This window comes from Rana temporaria, chromosome 3 (assembly GCF_905171775.1).
Source record: "Rana temporaria chromosome 3, aRanTem1.1, whole genome shotgun sequence".
In the NCBI taxonomy this organism is placed as follows: domain Eukaryota; kingdom Metazoa; phylum Chordata; class Amphibia; order Anura; family Ranidae; genus Rana; species Rana temporaria.
Genome location: NC_053491.1, coordinates 215037094 through 215053350, shown reverse-complemented (window position 1 = coordinate 215053350; position 16257 = coordinate 215037094). Strand labels below are relative to the sequence as shown.

The 16257-nt window shown below is 42.9% G+C and overlaps 1 protein-coding gene across 1 annotated transcript in view; it reads left to right on the top strand.

Moving 5' to 3' along the window:
• Positions 1-15723, top strand: part of LOC120932096 (dynein heavy chain 12, axonemal-like) — a 43574-nt gene extending 27851 nt beyond the window's left edge. Inside the window, exon 3 of the mRNA XM_040344231.1 lies at positions 15267-15723. Coding sequence (XP_040200165.1) covers positions 15267-15462 — 196 coding nt within the window. The 3' untranslated portion in view covers positions 15463-15723. The remainder of the gene's footprint in view (positions 1-15266) is intronic.
• Positions 15724-16257: the final 534 nt, after the last annotated feature.

Here is a 16257-nt window from a genome sequence, read left to right as displayed (position 1 = left end):
TGCTGTCCAGACTGTATTTTAAAGCACATGTACAAGATGAAGGAAAACCTGCAAACATGGCCTGTGGGGGGGGTTTGCTATTGGTGGACAGGCTTGACGTGCTGATTTACAGCACTGTGCTTAAATCTAGCGCAAGGCAATCCTATTCAAATTGTGGGTGTTTGAGGGAAGCCAAGTGAGTGTTAGAACCCCTGCTTTGTGTTTTTTTATTTTTGTGTTGAGCTTTGTGTCCCTTTTCTTAAAATTGGCTTCACTTCCTGTCACACAGCTGAACAGGAAGTGAGGTTAAAACCCTACCAGTGTCATTTCTTGGGGACACAGGTCAATCTAACTAGTGTCCCCATTAAGCAAATTGCACTCCAGCACTGTTGTGTACACCCCAAATCATGGGTCTTCAAACTACGGCCCTCCAGTTGTTCAGGAACTACAATTCCCATCATGCCTAGTCATGTCTGTGAATGTCAGTGCATTACAAGGCCTCATGGGATGTGTAGTTCTAAAACAGCTGGATGGCCGTAGTTTGAGGATCCCTGCCCCAAATGATTATTTAGTTTGGGGTTTAGTAAAGGCAAAGCCACTCTGCAGTACAAGCATAGTTGCTGAAAATCAGAGAGGAAGCACTGATGGTTTTAACATCCAATCCTGTAGAAGCAAAGTTGTTTTGTTTTCTTCCTTGCTTTGCACTTGTAGGAGTGGATTTGCCTTTAGTAAATGGACCCCAAAGTCCAAGATCCCTAATAATTTGGGGTGTACACAGCAAAATGCTAGAGTGCAATTTACATAATGGGAAACTATTTAGATTGATCTCTGTGTCCCCAAGAAAATATATTAGTAAGGTTTTACCCTCACTTCCTGTTTGGCTATGTGACAGGAAGTGAATGAATTAGAAAGGGTGAAGACACCTCACAAATGTTGTCACTATCAGGGGTGCAGACACCCCCAAAAAAATTAGCAGATAATACTTATTTGCAAATTAATAATTTTTTAGTTAACATTGGGTGGGGTGCTCTAACACACACATTCCTACATATTAGCAACGCTCTATCCTGGCCTATTGGCATGGTTATATTTTCTTAGGGCTCTCAATAAAACTCTATGAAATTTGTGCTTAAACTAGAACCAGGGGCGGACTGACAACTCATGGGGCCCCTGGGCAATAGAAGATTATGGGGCCCCTCTGGCTTACAGATGGCCACCACGCCAGGAGGTAGTGCAGAGGCGGGCAGCTAAAATCTTGGGATATTCACATTAGAAGCATGTCATTTTCGGACATATCAGGGACAGATCTAAAAAAAACACAGATTTTTACATACTGTCCCTGGTTTTACTGAGCCTGGCAACCCGGATGGGGCCCCCTAGTGGCATGGGGCCCTCGGGCAGTGCACGAGTGACTCAATGGTCAGTCCGCCCCTGACAAGAACTATAATCAACAAGTTTTATTTTCTTTAATTTTGGATAGTGAGGAAGGGTTATAGGCCCTGTCAGTTTATTTTGTATTATCTGTGTCCAATTGGGGAGATTTGCCTTCACTTCCTGCCCCATAGCCAAACACGAAGTGAGAGAAAAACTATGCAAATTAACCACTTCCCACCCAGCCTATGGCCGATTTACGTCCGGGAAGTGGTTACACAATCCTGACAGGACGTCCTGCAGGATTTCATGCCGCGCGCGCCTGTGGGGGCACGCAGCGCGGCGATCGGTGATGCGGGGTGTCAGTCTGACACCCTGCATCTCCGATCTCGGTAAAGAGTCTCTCACGGAGACAGACGCGAGTATAGGAGAGCCGATTGGCGGCTCTCCTGACAGGGGGCGTTCGCGCTGATTGTTTATCAGCGCAGCCCCCCCTCGGATCACCACACTGGACCACCAGGGATGCCCACCCTGGACCACCAGGGTGTGCAAAAAAAAAAAAGCATTAAAAAAAAAGAAAAAAGATGCCAATCAGTGCCCACAAATGGGCACTGACTGGCAACCTGGGAAAATCAGTGCCACCCCACAGTGTCCATCAGTGCCACCCCACAGTGTCCATCAGTGCCACCCCACAGTGCCCACCTATCTGTGCCCACCTGTGCCACCCATAAGTATCCATCAGTGCCACCCATAAGTGCCGCCCATAAGTATCCATCAGTGCCACCCATAAGTGCCGCCCATGAGTGCCCATCTGTGCCGCCCATGAGTGCCCATCAGTGCCGCCTATGAGTGCCCATCAGTGCCGCATAGCAGCGCCGCCAATCAATGCCACCTCATCTGTGCCCGTCAGTACTACCTCATCGATGTCCATCAGTGCCATCTCATCGGTGCCCATCAGTGCCGCCATATCAGTGCCCGTAATTGAAAGAGAAAAACTTATTTACAAAAAAATTAACCTAAAAAAATAAAAACGTTTTTTTGTTTTAAAATTTGCAGTATTTTTTTAGTTGTTGCGCAAAAAAAAAAAACGCAGAGGTGATCAAATAACAAAAAAAGAAAGCTCTATTTGTGGGGGAAAAAGGACGCCAATTTTGTTTGGGTACAGTGTTGTATGACCGCGCAATTGCCATTCAAAGTGCGACAGTGTTGAAAGCTGAAAATTGGCTTGGGCGGGAAGGTGCGTAAGTGCCTGGTACGGAAGTGGTTAAGGGAATCCAGTGCCCCCCCAGAACTAGTGTGTGGGTCCCCTGAAAATTACTGGGCGGGTCATACAAAAACAGGGTGTGGCTTTGACAGGAAGGGGTGGGTCATTTTTCTATTAGGAGGTGCAGATATGTAGTCAGGCCTAGGGCAGAACAAAACCTAAATATACTACTGCATATTAGGGCTTATTTAGACCAGATCCGATTTACAGCGTGTTTTTATATTGTGGGAGGAAACCCACGCAGGCACAGGGAGAACATGCAAACTCTATGCAGATGCTGTCACGGGCAGGATTCGAACCAACGACTCTTTTGCTGCTAGGTCAAAGTGCTATACACTACACCACTGTGCTGAACGAACATGATTGCAGCTGAAAGCATGAGAACTTTTTTTTTTTTTTTCAATACCATGCTTTCCAGCCTTATTGACCCCGCCTCTCTCCATAAAGAGGACCTGTCACACACTAGTCCTATTACAAGGGATGTTTACATTCCTTGTAATAGGAAGAAAAGTGATCCAAAATCAAAAAAAGTGTCAAAAAAGTGCAAGAATAAAAATATGAGGTAAAAAAAAAAAAAAAATAACGCCCCTGTCCCTAGAAGCTCGCACTCAGAAGCAAATATGCATGTAAGTCCCGCCCACATATGTATTGACGCGTGCGTTAGAGCGAGAGCAATAATTCTAGCCCTAGACCTCCTCTGTAACTCTGAACTGGTCACCTGTAAAAAAAAAAACAAGCATCGCCTATGGATATTTTTATGTCCCGAAGTTTGGCGCCATTCCATGAGTGTGTACAATATTAAAGCGTGACAAGTTAGGTATCTATTTACTCGGTGTAACATCATCTTTAACATTATCCATAAAAATTGGGCTAACTTTACTTTTTTTTTTTTTTTTATTCATGAACCGTGTTTTTTTTTTGGGCCAAAAAAAAGTAGTTTGAAAAATTATTGCGCAAATACCGTTGGAAATCAAATAAAAAATGACCGCTAACTTTATTCCCTAGGGTGTCTGCTAAAAAATTATATATAATGTTTGGGGGTCCTGATTAATTTCCCAGGAACAAAATATAATTTTTACATGAAGGAGAGAAGTGCCAGAATAGGCGCGGTATGGAAGTGGTTAAAGTGAAATAATAAAAGTGAAATATTCCTTTAAATTTCATACAGGGGGGGAGGGGGGTACACGCATGTTTCCCGTGCTTAGAACTGTCCCTGTACAAGATGTCATTTCTGAAGTGAAACAAAAAAAAGGAAGTTTAAAGTACTCATGGCTATAAAGAATACAGTCATTGCTCATTAAAAAAAAAAAAAAAAAAAAAAAGGGGGTCCCTCCAAATTAAATTACCAGGCCCTTCAGGTCTGGAATGGATATTAAGGGGAACCCCACCGTAAAAACCCCCCCAAAAAATGGCGTGGGGTCCCCCCAAATATCCATACCAGACCCTTCAGGTCTGGTGTGGATTTTAAGGGGAACTCCACCCCAAATTGAGAAAAAAAATGGCGTGGAGTCCCCCTAAAAATCCACACCAGACCCTTATCCGAGCACGTTGACCTGGCCGGCCGCAGAAAAGAGGGGGGGACAGAGTGCGGCCCCCCCCCTCTCCTGAACCGCACCAGGCCACATGCCCTCAACATGGGGAGGATGTCCCCATGTTGATGGGGACAAGGGTCTCATCCCCACAACCCTTGCCCGGTGGTTGTGGGGGTATGCGGGCGGGAGGTTTATCAGAATCTGGAAGACCCCTTTAACAAAGGGGACCCCCAGATCCTGACCCCCCCCTGTGTGAAATGGTAATGGGGTACACTGTACCTCTACCATTTCACCCCAAAAAAAATGTCAAAGTGTTAAAAATGACAGTAGCCGGTTTTTGACAAATCTTTTAATAAAATCTTCTTTTCTTCTTTCCTTCGGGTTTCTTCCGCGGCTTCTTTCTTCTCGTCCACATCTTGCCCGACGTCTTCTTCTATCTTCTCCGTCCGTCCTTCAGCCTTCTGGTCCCGCATCTTGCCCGTTGTCTTGTCCTGTCTTCTTCTCCGTCCGTCCGCCAGCCTCCTCGTCCGCATCTTGGGTCTTCTGCGGTCTTCTTCTCGGTCCGCCAGCCTTCTCGTCCGCATCTTGTGTCTTCTCCGGACCCAGCGTTTGAATTTGAATTGGCCGTCGTGTTCCCGCTCCTGGGACCCGCCCCCCTCTGACGCCACAAGTAAACTCCTTAGAAGGTCATGTGCGTCAGAGGGGGGCGGGGTCACATGAGTGTGACACGGCGGGAACTTCTTCTCCGGGCGGCGCGATTGAAATTGAATTCCCCCGCTGTGTGACGCTCTGTGACCCCGCCCCCCTCTGACGCACATGACCTTCTAAGGAGTTTACTTGTGGCGTCAGAGGGGGGCGGGTCCCAGGAGTGGGAACACGGCGGCCAATTCAAATTCAAACGCTGGGTCCGGAGAAGACACAAGATGCGGACGAGAAGGCTGGCGGACCGAGAAGAAGACCGCAGAAGACCCAAGATGCGGACGAGGAGGCTGGCGGACGGACGGAGAAGAAGACAGGACAAGACAACGGGCAAGATGCGGGACCAGAAGGCTGAAGGACGGACGGAGAAGATAGAAGAAGACGTCGGGCAAGATGTGGACGAGAAGAAAGAAGCCGCGGAAGAAACCCGAAGGAAAGAAGAAAAGAAGATTTTATTAAAAGATTTGTCAAAAACCGGCTACTGTCATTTTTAACACTTTGACATTTTTTTTGGGGTGAAATGGTAGAGGTACAATGTACCCCATTACCATTTCACACAGGGGGGGGTCAGGATCTGGGGGTCCCCTTTGTTAAAGGGGTCTTCCAGATTCTGATAAACCTCCCGCCCGCATACCCCCACAACCACCGGGCAAGGGTTGTGGGGATGAGACCCTTGTCCCCATCAACATGGGGACATCCTCCCCATGTTGAGGGCATGTGGCCTGGTGCGGTTCAGGAGAGAGGGGGGGCCGCACTCTGTCCCCCCCTCTTTTCTGCGGCCGGCCAGGTCAACGTGCTCGGATAAGGGTCTGGTGTGGATTTTTAGGGGGACTCCACGCCATTTTTTTTCAATTTGGGGTGGAGTTCCCCTTAAAATCCACACCAGACCTGAAGGGCCTGGAATGGATATTTGCCGGGAACCGCACGTCTTTTTTTTTTTTGTTTTTTACGGCGGGGTTCCCCTTAATATCCATTCCAGACCTGAAGGGCCTGGTAATTTAATTTGGGGGAACCCCTACACATTTTTTTGTTTGTTTTATGAATGAATCCCTTTAGAATTGTCAGAGCCGACAATTCATTATAGCCGCGTGTGAATTTTTAAATGACTTTTTTTCTTCTGAATGTCATTTTGTGCAGGGGGAGTTCTAAGTGCGGGAAAAATGCGCTATTTCACATGCTGACATTACACCCCCCCTAGGTACGAAATTTAAAGGAATATTTCACTTTTATTGTTTCACTTTAAGAATTATTAATTTCACTGCTCCCGAAAAAACGGCCGTTTTAAAAAATAAAAAAAGCATTGATACATGTTCCCTGGGACAGGACTGAGGTCCCCAAACACTTTTTAGGACAAAACTAGCAGATTAGCCTTTAAAATTAACACTTTTGATTTCTCCCATAGACTTCTATAGGGAATTCGGCGCGGCTTTACATATTACTTTCAATGCGCCGGCTGCTACGCTGGTTCATGCGCCCAATTAAGCCTCCACCCGGAGTACTAATTAACGCATGAACCAGCGCAGCGCACAGAGCATAGTAAATCAGGCCCAGTATCTCACAAAAGTGAGTATACCCCTCACATTTTTGTAAATATTTTATTACATATTTTCATGTGACAACACTCAATAAATTACACTCTGCTACAATGAAAAGTAGTGAGTGTATAGCTTGTATAACAGTAGTGAGTGTACAGCTTGTATAACAGTGTACATTTTCTGTCCCCCCAAAATAACTCAACACACAGCCATTAATGTCTAAATTGCTGGCAACAAAGGTGAGTACACCCCTAAGGGAAAAATTTCAAACTGGGCCCAATTAGCCATTAGTCATGTGACTCATTGGTGTTACAAGGTCTCAGGTGTGAAGACTCTCTCATACTGGTCACTGGAAGTTCAGCATGGCAAAGAACTTGCTAAAGGTTTTTAAAAAAAATAATTGTTGCTCTACATAAAGATGGCCTAGGCTATAAGAAGATTGCTGAGACCCTGAAACTGAGCTGCAGCATGGTGGTTAAGAACATACAGTGATTTAACAAGACGGGTTCCACTCAGAACGGGCCTCACCATGGTCGACCAAAGAAGTTGAGTGCATTATATCCAGAGGCTGTCTTTGGGAAATAGATGTATAAGTGCTGCCAGCATTGCTGCAGAGGTTGAAGAGGTGGGTGGCCAACCTGTCAGTGCTCAGACCATATGCTGCACACTGCATCAAATTGGTCTACATGGCTGTCGTCCCAGAAGGAAGCCTCTTCTAAAAATGGTGTACAAGAAAGGCCGCAAACAGTTTGCTGAAGACAAGCAAACTAAGGACGTGGATTACTGGAACCATGTCTTGTGGTCTGATGAGACCAAGATAAACTTATTTGGTTCAGATGGTGTAAAGCGTGTGGTGGCAATCAGGTGAGGAGTACCAATGCAAGTGTGTCTTGCCTACAGTCAAGCATGGTGGTGGGATTGTCATTGTGTGGGGCTGCATGACTACTGCCAGCACTGGGGAGCTACAGTTCATTGAGGGAACCATGAATGCCAACATGTACTGTGACGTACTGAAGCAGAGCATGATCCCCTCCCTTCGGAGACTGGGCTGCAGGGCAGTATTCCAACATGATAATGACCCCAAACACACCTCCAAAAAGACCACTGCATTGCTAAAGCTGAGGACAAAGGTGATGGACTGGCTAAGCATGTCTCAAGACTTAAACCCTATTGAGCATCTGTGGGGCATCCTCAAACAGAAGGTGGAGGAGCAAAAGATCTCTAACATCCACCTGCTTTGTGAACTTGTCATGGAGGAGTGGAAGAGGACTCCAGTGCCAACCTGTGAAGCGCTAGTGAACTCCATGTCCAAGTGGTTTAATGCAGTGTTGGAAAATAATGGTGGCTACACAAAATATTGACACTTTGGGCCCAATTTAGACATTTTCACTTTGGGGTGTACTCACTTTTGTTGCCAGCAGTTTAGACATTATTGGCTATGTGTTGAGCTATTTTGAAGGGACAGCAAATTTACACTGTTATACAAGCTGTACACTCACTACTTTACATTGTAGCAAAGTGTGATTTCTTCAGTATTGTCACATGAAAAGATATAATAAAATATTTACAAAAATTTTAGAGTTTGTAATTAAAAGTGCAACTTCTTTGCAGATGACACTAAGCTGTGTAACTTAATGAGCAAAAAAGCAGTCCTGGATGGCCGCACACCGATACAACACCTTTATTCGTAACTTGAAATCCCAAAACAGTCAGGCCATGCTATACAGAAGAAGGGCAAAACAGCTTACGTGTTTCACACTATGGGTTGGTGCTTAGTCATAGCTATGTAACTTAATAAATTCCTTACTGAAGGTCTTCAAATGACAGCAGACCTTAACCACTTAACCCCCGGACCATATTGCTGGTCAAAGACCAGGCCACTTTTTTGCGATTCGACACTGCGTCGCTTTAACTGACAATTGCACGGTCGTGCGACGTGGCACCCAAACAAAATTGGTGTCCTTTTTTTCCCACAAATAGAGCTTTCTTTTGGTGGTATTTGATCACCTCTGCATTTTTTAGTTTTTGCGCTATAAACAAAAATAGAGTGTCAATTTTGAAAAAAATTAATGTTTTTTACTTTTTTCTATAAAATAAATATCCCCCAAAAATATATATAAACTATTTTTTTCCTCAGTCTAGGCCCATACGTATTCGTCTACATATTTTTCGGAAAAAAAATTGCAATAAGCGTTTATTGATTGGTTTGCGCAAAAGTTATAGCGTTTACAAAATAGGGGATAGTTTTATGGCATTTTTCTTAATATTTTTTTTTACTAGTAATGGCGGCGATCAGCGATTTTTATCGGTACTGCGACATTATGGCGGACACTTCGGACACTTTTGATACATTTTTGGGACCATTGGCATTTTTAATAGCGATCAGTGCTATAAAAATACATTGATTACTATAAAAAATGCCACTGGCAGTGAAGGGGTTAACACTAGGGGGCGAGGAAGGGGTTAATCATGTTCCCTGGGTGTGTTCTAACTGAAGGGAGGGGTGGACTGACATGGGGAAATGACAAATCGCTTTTCATACATTGTATGAACAGACAATAGGTAATTTCCCCCCCTGACAGGACCGGGAGCTGTGTGTCTCGCTCTGTTTGAGCCAGACCCTGCGGTGGGCGGGACATGGACCCCAAGCCATTTGGGCAGATAGTCTCACAGAAAAGTAATCTACGTTACTTCTTGTGGGCTGTTAGCCCTGAGCATTTCATTAGTATTGCTCATTGTTTAATTACCTTAAAGAATTTGAACATTGGTTCATTGAATGTTCCTACCCTCATACTTTGATCTTGAGTTTATAATGCTCGTGGATAAGCTAGAACACTGTAATGTATTATAATGTTTTATTTTTTTTGAAAACCAAATAAACATTTTGAAAAAAATAATAATAACACACACAAAAAATGTAATGTTACCCTTTTTTTTATTGAACACACCATGTAAACATTTACAGTGCAGGTGGAAATAGTATATGAACCCCTAGACTAATGACATCTCCAAGAGCTAATTGGACTCCTGTTGGTTGACACTTCACTCCAATCAATGAGATGAGATGGAAGGTGTTGGTTACAGCTGCTCTGCCCTATAAAAAACACACACCAGTTCTGTGTTTGCTTTTCACAAGAAGCATTGCCTGATGTGAATGATGCCTCGCACAAAAGAGCTCTCAGAAGACCTACGATTAAGAATTGTTGACTTGCATAAAGCTGGAAAGGGTTATAAAAGTATCTCCAAAAGCCTTAGGCTTCATTTCCACTGGCGTTTTTACAGCCACTTTTCTGAGCGTTTTTTACAGCTTAAAAACACCTGTCCATGTTATTCTATGGCATCATGCCCACATAGGCATTTTTGAGCTGCAAATGGCATAGGCGTTTTTGAGCTGTAAAAAAAATGCAGGACAAGGGCGTTCTGAAGCTCCAGAGTAGAGCTGTAAAAACGCCAGACGTTAAAAAACGCTCAAAAACGCGCGAAAACGCTCAAAAACGCTCAAAACCGCTTAAAAACGCGACCGCAGCATATTTAAAGCTGCAGCTCACAAAAAAAAATATTTTTTTTTTTTACAAAATAAACATGGACAAGCGTTTTTAAGCTGTAAAAAAGGCTAACAACAGTGGCTGTAAAAACGCCAGTGGAAATGAAGCCTTACTGTTCATCAGTCCACGGTAAGACAAATTGTCTATAAATGGAGAAAGTTCAGGGCCTGGACGGATTGCTATCATTGAAGGAAAAATTAATTTCCAAGTTTATCAAGACATTTTGCAGGAGAACTTAAGGCTATCTGTCCGCCAGCTGAAGCTCAACAGAATATGGGTGTTGCAACAGGACAATGACCCAAAGCATAAAAGTAAATCAACAACAGAATGGCTTAAACAGAAGAAAATACATCTTCTGGAGTGGCCCAATCAGAGTCCTGACCTCAACCCGATTGAGATGCTGTGGCATGACCTCAAGAAAGCGATTCACACCAGACATCCCAAGAATATTGCTGAACTGAAACAGTTCTGTAAAGAGGAATGGTCAAGAATTACTTCTGAGGCCCCATACACACGAGAGGATTTATCCGCAGATACGGTCCAGCGGACCGTATCCGCGGATAAATCCTCTCGAGGATTTCAGAATATTTCTATGCGATGGCGTGTACACACCATCGCATTGAAATCCGCGCTGAAATCCTCTGCCGATGACGTGTCGCGCCGTCGCCGCTATTATGACACGGCGACGGGCGCGACGCTGTCATATAAGGAATTCCACGCATGCGTCAAATCATTACGACGCGTGCGGGGAATCCCTTTGGGCGGATGGATCCGGTAAGTCTGTACAGACGAGCGGATCCATCCGTTGGAATGGATTCCAGCAGATGGATTTGTTGAGCATGTCAGCAAATATCCATCTGCTGGAAATCCATCCCAGGGGAGATTTATCTGCGGATAAATATCCGACGGAGTGTACACACCATAGGATCTATCCGCAGAAACCCATTTGATGGGATTTATCTGCGGATAGATTCTATGGTGTGTATGGGGCCTGACCGTTGTGCACATCTGATCTGCAACTACAGGAAACATTTGATTGAAGTTATTGCTGCCAAAAAGGTTCAACCAGTCATTAAATCCAAGGGTTCACATACTTTTTCCACCTGCACTGTGAATGTTTACATGGTGTGTTCAATAAAAACATGGTAACATTTAATTATTTGTGTGTTATTAGTTTAAGCAGACTGTGATTGTCTAATGTTGTGACTCTGTAGGTTTTTGTTTGCCTTACTCTGGATCAATTATGGGCATAGGGTTCTGTATATGGAGGTTGTCTATGTAAATATATAAGTATCCAATCCAGTTTCATCTTGATTAGAGTAAAGAGAGATAGTAACTCCATCCAAACTCTTTATCTGTTATTCAAAGCAAGGTCAGAAACATATTCCTATTTTTTTTGTACAATGTACTGAAAAGGTGATTATTAGGATGGACTGGGACTTTTAGATCAATCTGTAACCCATTTTAGCCCCCTACCATCAATGCATACTTAAATTATAGCTTTTTACTCAGTCCCCTCAGTCTCTGTTAACCACTTAAGGACCGCCTCCTGCACATATACGTCTGCAGAATGGCATGGCTGGGCACAAGCACGTACAGGTACATCCTCTTTAAGTGCCCAGCCGTGGGTATAGCAAAAAGTAAAAAATATTGCAACGACTCCCCATTCCCTTTGGTGGGTGCTCCTTAAGCAGGGGCAGGCACTTTTAGAGTGCTACATAAACATGCACTCACTGGTCTATACAAGACTGATAGATATTTAGACTTAGATGACTTACAGAGCTTCCCCTCTCCCATGATTTCATATCAGGACACCCAGAATTCACACCAGACTTTGCAGATCTCTGCAGAAAAAATATTCAGACATTGTATAGAATTAGGCCTCCTGGAAGCAGAGAAAGTTTTGTCCTCTTGACACTGGATGGCTATCTGTCTAACAGGCCTTGAATTTCCAAATAAAATACCTGGAAACAATTATAGCTCTCCAACTTTTCGCATTGCACAACCAAGCCACATTTATTCTGTAGACCCACCTCCTTATGGAACTATGCATGGGGCATGGGCATTGAGAAATTTGTATCACAAAATCCCAACAAGACTTACCCACCTTATTGAATTTTAAAATGAATTTGCAGACTACTTGCTCAGATAGACAGAATATTAACTAAATTATTCTTGCAGTAGGGTGAAACATTTTCATGTTGCAATGCACATACTGCATCATTATTGAATATATTTTGGGATTGCCCACTTCTTCTCCCATTCTGGTGGCAGGTCACAAAAGTCATCACCCAGTCCACCCACATTTCTTTTATAAATATTACAACTGCAGTCCTTCTTAATATGACACCTTTGTTCAGAAAAAGATGAAATACCGGTAAATCCCTGTTGATCCATCAGTTGAATGTGACCTGAGGATGCATCCCCAGTAACCGGGAGCAGTCTAAACTAACAGCCGTGGTTTGAAAGGGTGAACAATATTAGTTCTATGGAAAATCCTTCATTCACTCTTAAGAAAAGCCAGAAGAACACACAACATTGTTTTACTTGGCACTTATATTATTATCATGAGCCAAAATATACCTACCAAAGTCACACTTCTTTTCATCTTCTCTTCTTTCTACCCACCACCGAAACTTTTTTTTCTTGTTTTATCCCACCTTGTCCTCTTCTCTTTTCCTACTCCTACTACCCCCACGTTTCCTCCAAAATCACCTATCTATCAACCTAGAATTCTATCCTTTTCTACACCCATTCCTCCACAATGTTCCCAAAACAATGGGCCAGATTCACAAAGAATTGCCCTGGCGCAGCGTATCAGAGATACGCTACGCCGCCGTATCTTACCTGGCGGAATTTCGAATCCAGGAAGATTTCGCGCCATAAGTTACGGCGGCGTAGTGTATTTCTCTGCGCGTATTTCAAATTGGGCGGGTAGGGGGCGTGATTCATTTAAATGATGCGCGTCCCCGCGCCGATTAAAATGCGCATGCTCCATTTCGAAATTTCCCGCCGCGCTTTGCGCGAAATGACGTCGCACCAACGTAATTTTTTGAACGTAGACGTGAGTTACATCCTTTCCTATTCACGGACGACTTATGCAAATTTTTTTTCAAAATTTGACACGGGAACGACGGCCATACTTTATCATGGCAAGTCTATCTATACGGCACGAAATAGCAGCTTTAACTATACGCCGGGAAAAGCCGACTAGCGACGACTAAAAGCCGAATGCGACGGCCGCGCGTACCTTCGTGGATCGTCGGAAAAAGCTAATTTGCATACCCGACGTGGAAAACGACGCAAACTCCACCCAGCGGGCGCCGAAGTATTGCACCTACGATCCGAAGGCGTACGAAGCCATACGCCTGTCAGATCGAAGCCAGAAACCGTTGTATCTTGGTTTGAGGATTCAAACTAAAGATACAACGCGGCAAATTTGAAAGTACGCCGGTGTATCAGTAGATACGCCAGCGTACTCTCACTGTGAATCTGGCCCACTGTTTCTAACACCCTAGAGCTTACCAACTCCCATCCTTGTTTCTCAGTTTCTCTCAAAATGATAAAATTTATTTCCAGTGCATTCATCTTTATCCTAACACCACGTGCACGGTTTTAATATATGTGGCTGTAATTCTCTTGTTATCAACATAAATACTGCTTTTCTGTAATGCCGCGTACACACGATCGGTTCGTCTGATGAAAACGTTCTGATGGACCGCTTTCATCAGACGAACCGATCGCATTGGTAAAAAAACTTAGAACCTGTTTTAAAATTATCTGATGGTTAAAAAAACGTTAGAAAAAAACAATCGTCTGTGGGGAAATCCATCAGTTAAAAATCAACGCATGCTCAGAATCAAGTCAACGCATGCTCGGAAGCATTGAACTTCATTTTTCTCAGCACGTCGTTGTGTTTTATGTCACCGCGTTCTGACACGATCGTTTTTTTAACTGATGGTGTGTAGGCAAGACTGATGAAAGTCAGCTTCATGGGATATCTGATGAAAAAATCCATCAGACCGTTTTCATCGGATGAACCAATCGTGTGTACAGGGCATTAGTCCCACAATATACCCTGTCAATCTATTTGTGCCAATGGGATTGTTAAATAAAGAATTAAAGAAAAATGTGTATATATGTTTACCGTTATTAATTTATATTATATTTTTAGACCAGGTACAGAGATTATTTTTCCATAGGTGCATTATTTTACATTTAGAAACATTTAACTGCAGTTTTCATTGCTTTGACCAATCTTCCAAAAAATGCCAATTCATGTTATATGTTACAGACACCTCTGGGATATCAACCCTATTGCAAACCTTTGTATCATCAGCAAAAAGACATACATTGCCCAACAAACTTTTAGTTATATCACTTACATATAGATTAATTAGAACAGGACCTAGTACAGAGCCTTATGGTATGCCACTAGTGACTGGTCTCTGTTCCGAGTGAACACCATTTGCAACCACACTCTGGCATCTATCCTTTAGCCAACTGCATATCCACTGAATGTATCAGTTTACATGGATGAGGTAAACCACTCTCTTCTGTGACTCCTATGCTAATTTTTCCGGAGTTGTGTTTCACTAATACACAGGTGGGTTACTGGCCAGATCACTGGGTTAAAACATAGGGGAAAAACACCAAAGAAAACAAAATTATTGCAGCCACCACATCTAATGGTTGGTAAACTGCAATATATTACATTTTATTTATTTATTTACCACTTTAAAGCATATCTAACCCCAAAAACAACAATTTACTATATTGCTGCTTGCCATTCTTTAGATGTGGTGACAGTATTAGCTTTTTCCCAGGATTTTCACCTATATTTTTACCTGGTGATCAAACCAGTAGTAACACCTCCTGACTAAGGGAGATAATGCTCACTTACATTACTGTGGAGCAGTGTTGTCACACTAGAAAAGGACTACAGAACACCTCCTCTTCTCATTTTCTTTATAACCTAGGGTGAGGTGTTATGAAGTCCCCAGACAGAGCTGGAAACAATGCTAACTGATAAAAGTTACAAGATTTTTGGCAGTATCAACAGGTATTGTTTGCACTTGTCGGACAGATATAACAAAGGCTTTTAATGGTTTAATTAACAGATCAAAAATGAGTAAATAAGATAAGTTTATTGTTAGGGTTTGGTTTACATGCACTTTAATATGTAGCAGAGTGTAAATGCAAAAAGTACTTTGCCACTATACTTAAAGCAAACATGTAAATGTTTACTTTTATTCATGATATTTATTGAAATATGTTGCTGTAGGAATCCAAATTAATTGAGCTTATATTTTACATTTGTCTATTTCTTATTGCATTTCAGATGTGGAATGATATATATGGAAGCAAAAGACTTAGGATGGGAGCCGCTGACTAAGTCATGGTTAGCTGCGAAACTTCCAGCAGGGTTTACTGCTGAGGAAAGCCAAATTGTGCAGGTAGAACCAATGCTCACCATATTAACTCTGGGAGGAAAAAATTGTTATCTTCTCTCATCTAAAACATTTCTTGCTTCCTAGCCAGTCAGCAGTTCAACATTTAATAAATAACCTAGGCTGTGGACAGGACATTTTTTCTTTATTTTGATACCCTTACAGAAGTAATCATGCCTCTTGTCAGGTTCTCTACAGATAAAGACAAATGCTCTGCATTGCCAGACTGTCTATGCATTTCAATTTCAACCTAAAACAATGAAATGTGTGATTTCTGGATACTCCGAGAATGTCATCTGTCTTGTCATTTGAGATAGAATGACAATACTGCATAAATATAGCATTTCAATGAACAGTGTATTGTGCATTCTTTCAATTTTCAGTAATAAATAAAACATATATATTTTTTAAATTATATATTTTGAATACATATATTTTAATTGCATATTAGAAACTTTGCATATAGATTCAATGTTATTATATATGTGAACCAACAGACAACTTCTGTATTCAGACCAAGTCTTAGCCTGATTCTGTTTTTAAAATACTATTTTAAAATAGTAGTATCCTTTACACCACAGGTGTCAAACACAAGGCCCACAGGCTGAATCCGACCCTCCAGGCCATTTCATGTGGCCCTCACTCAAGCCCTATTCTGGTCCTCCTCTAGACCCCTACTTTCTGCAATGCATCCAGCTTCTTCCCAGCAGCAGCATAAGGAAAGTGGGTGCACTGTGATGTAAGGGAGAGTAGGGGACTCAACTTCTGATGGTGGGGAGGCTCTTGACATCTAATGTAAAGGGGAGGGAATGCACTGGACATCTAATCTTACAGATACAACCAGACCTTTTGAGGACAACCATAATGCTGATGCGTCCCATG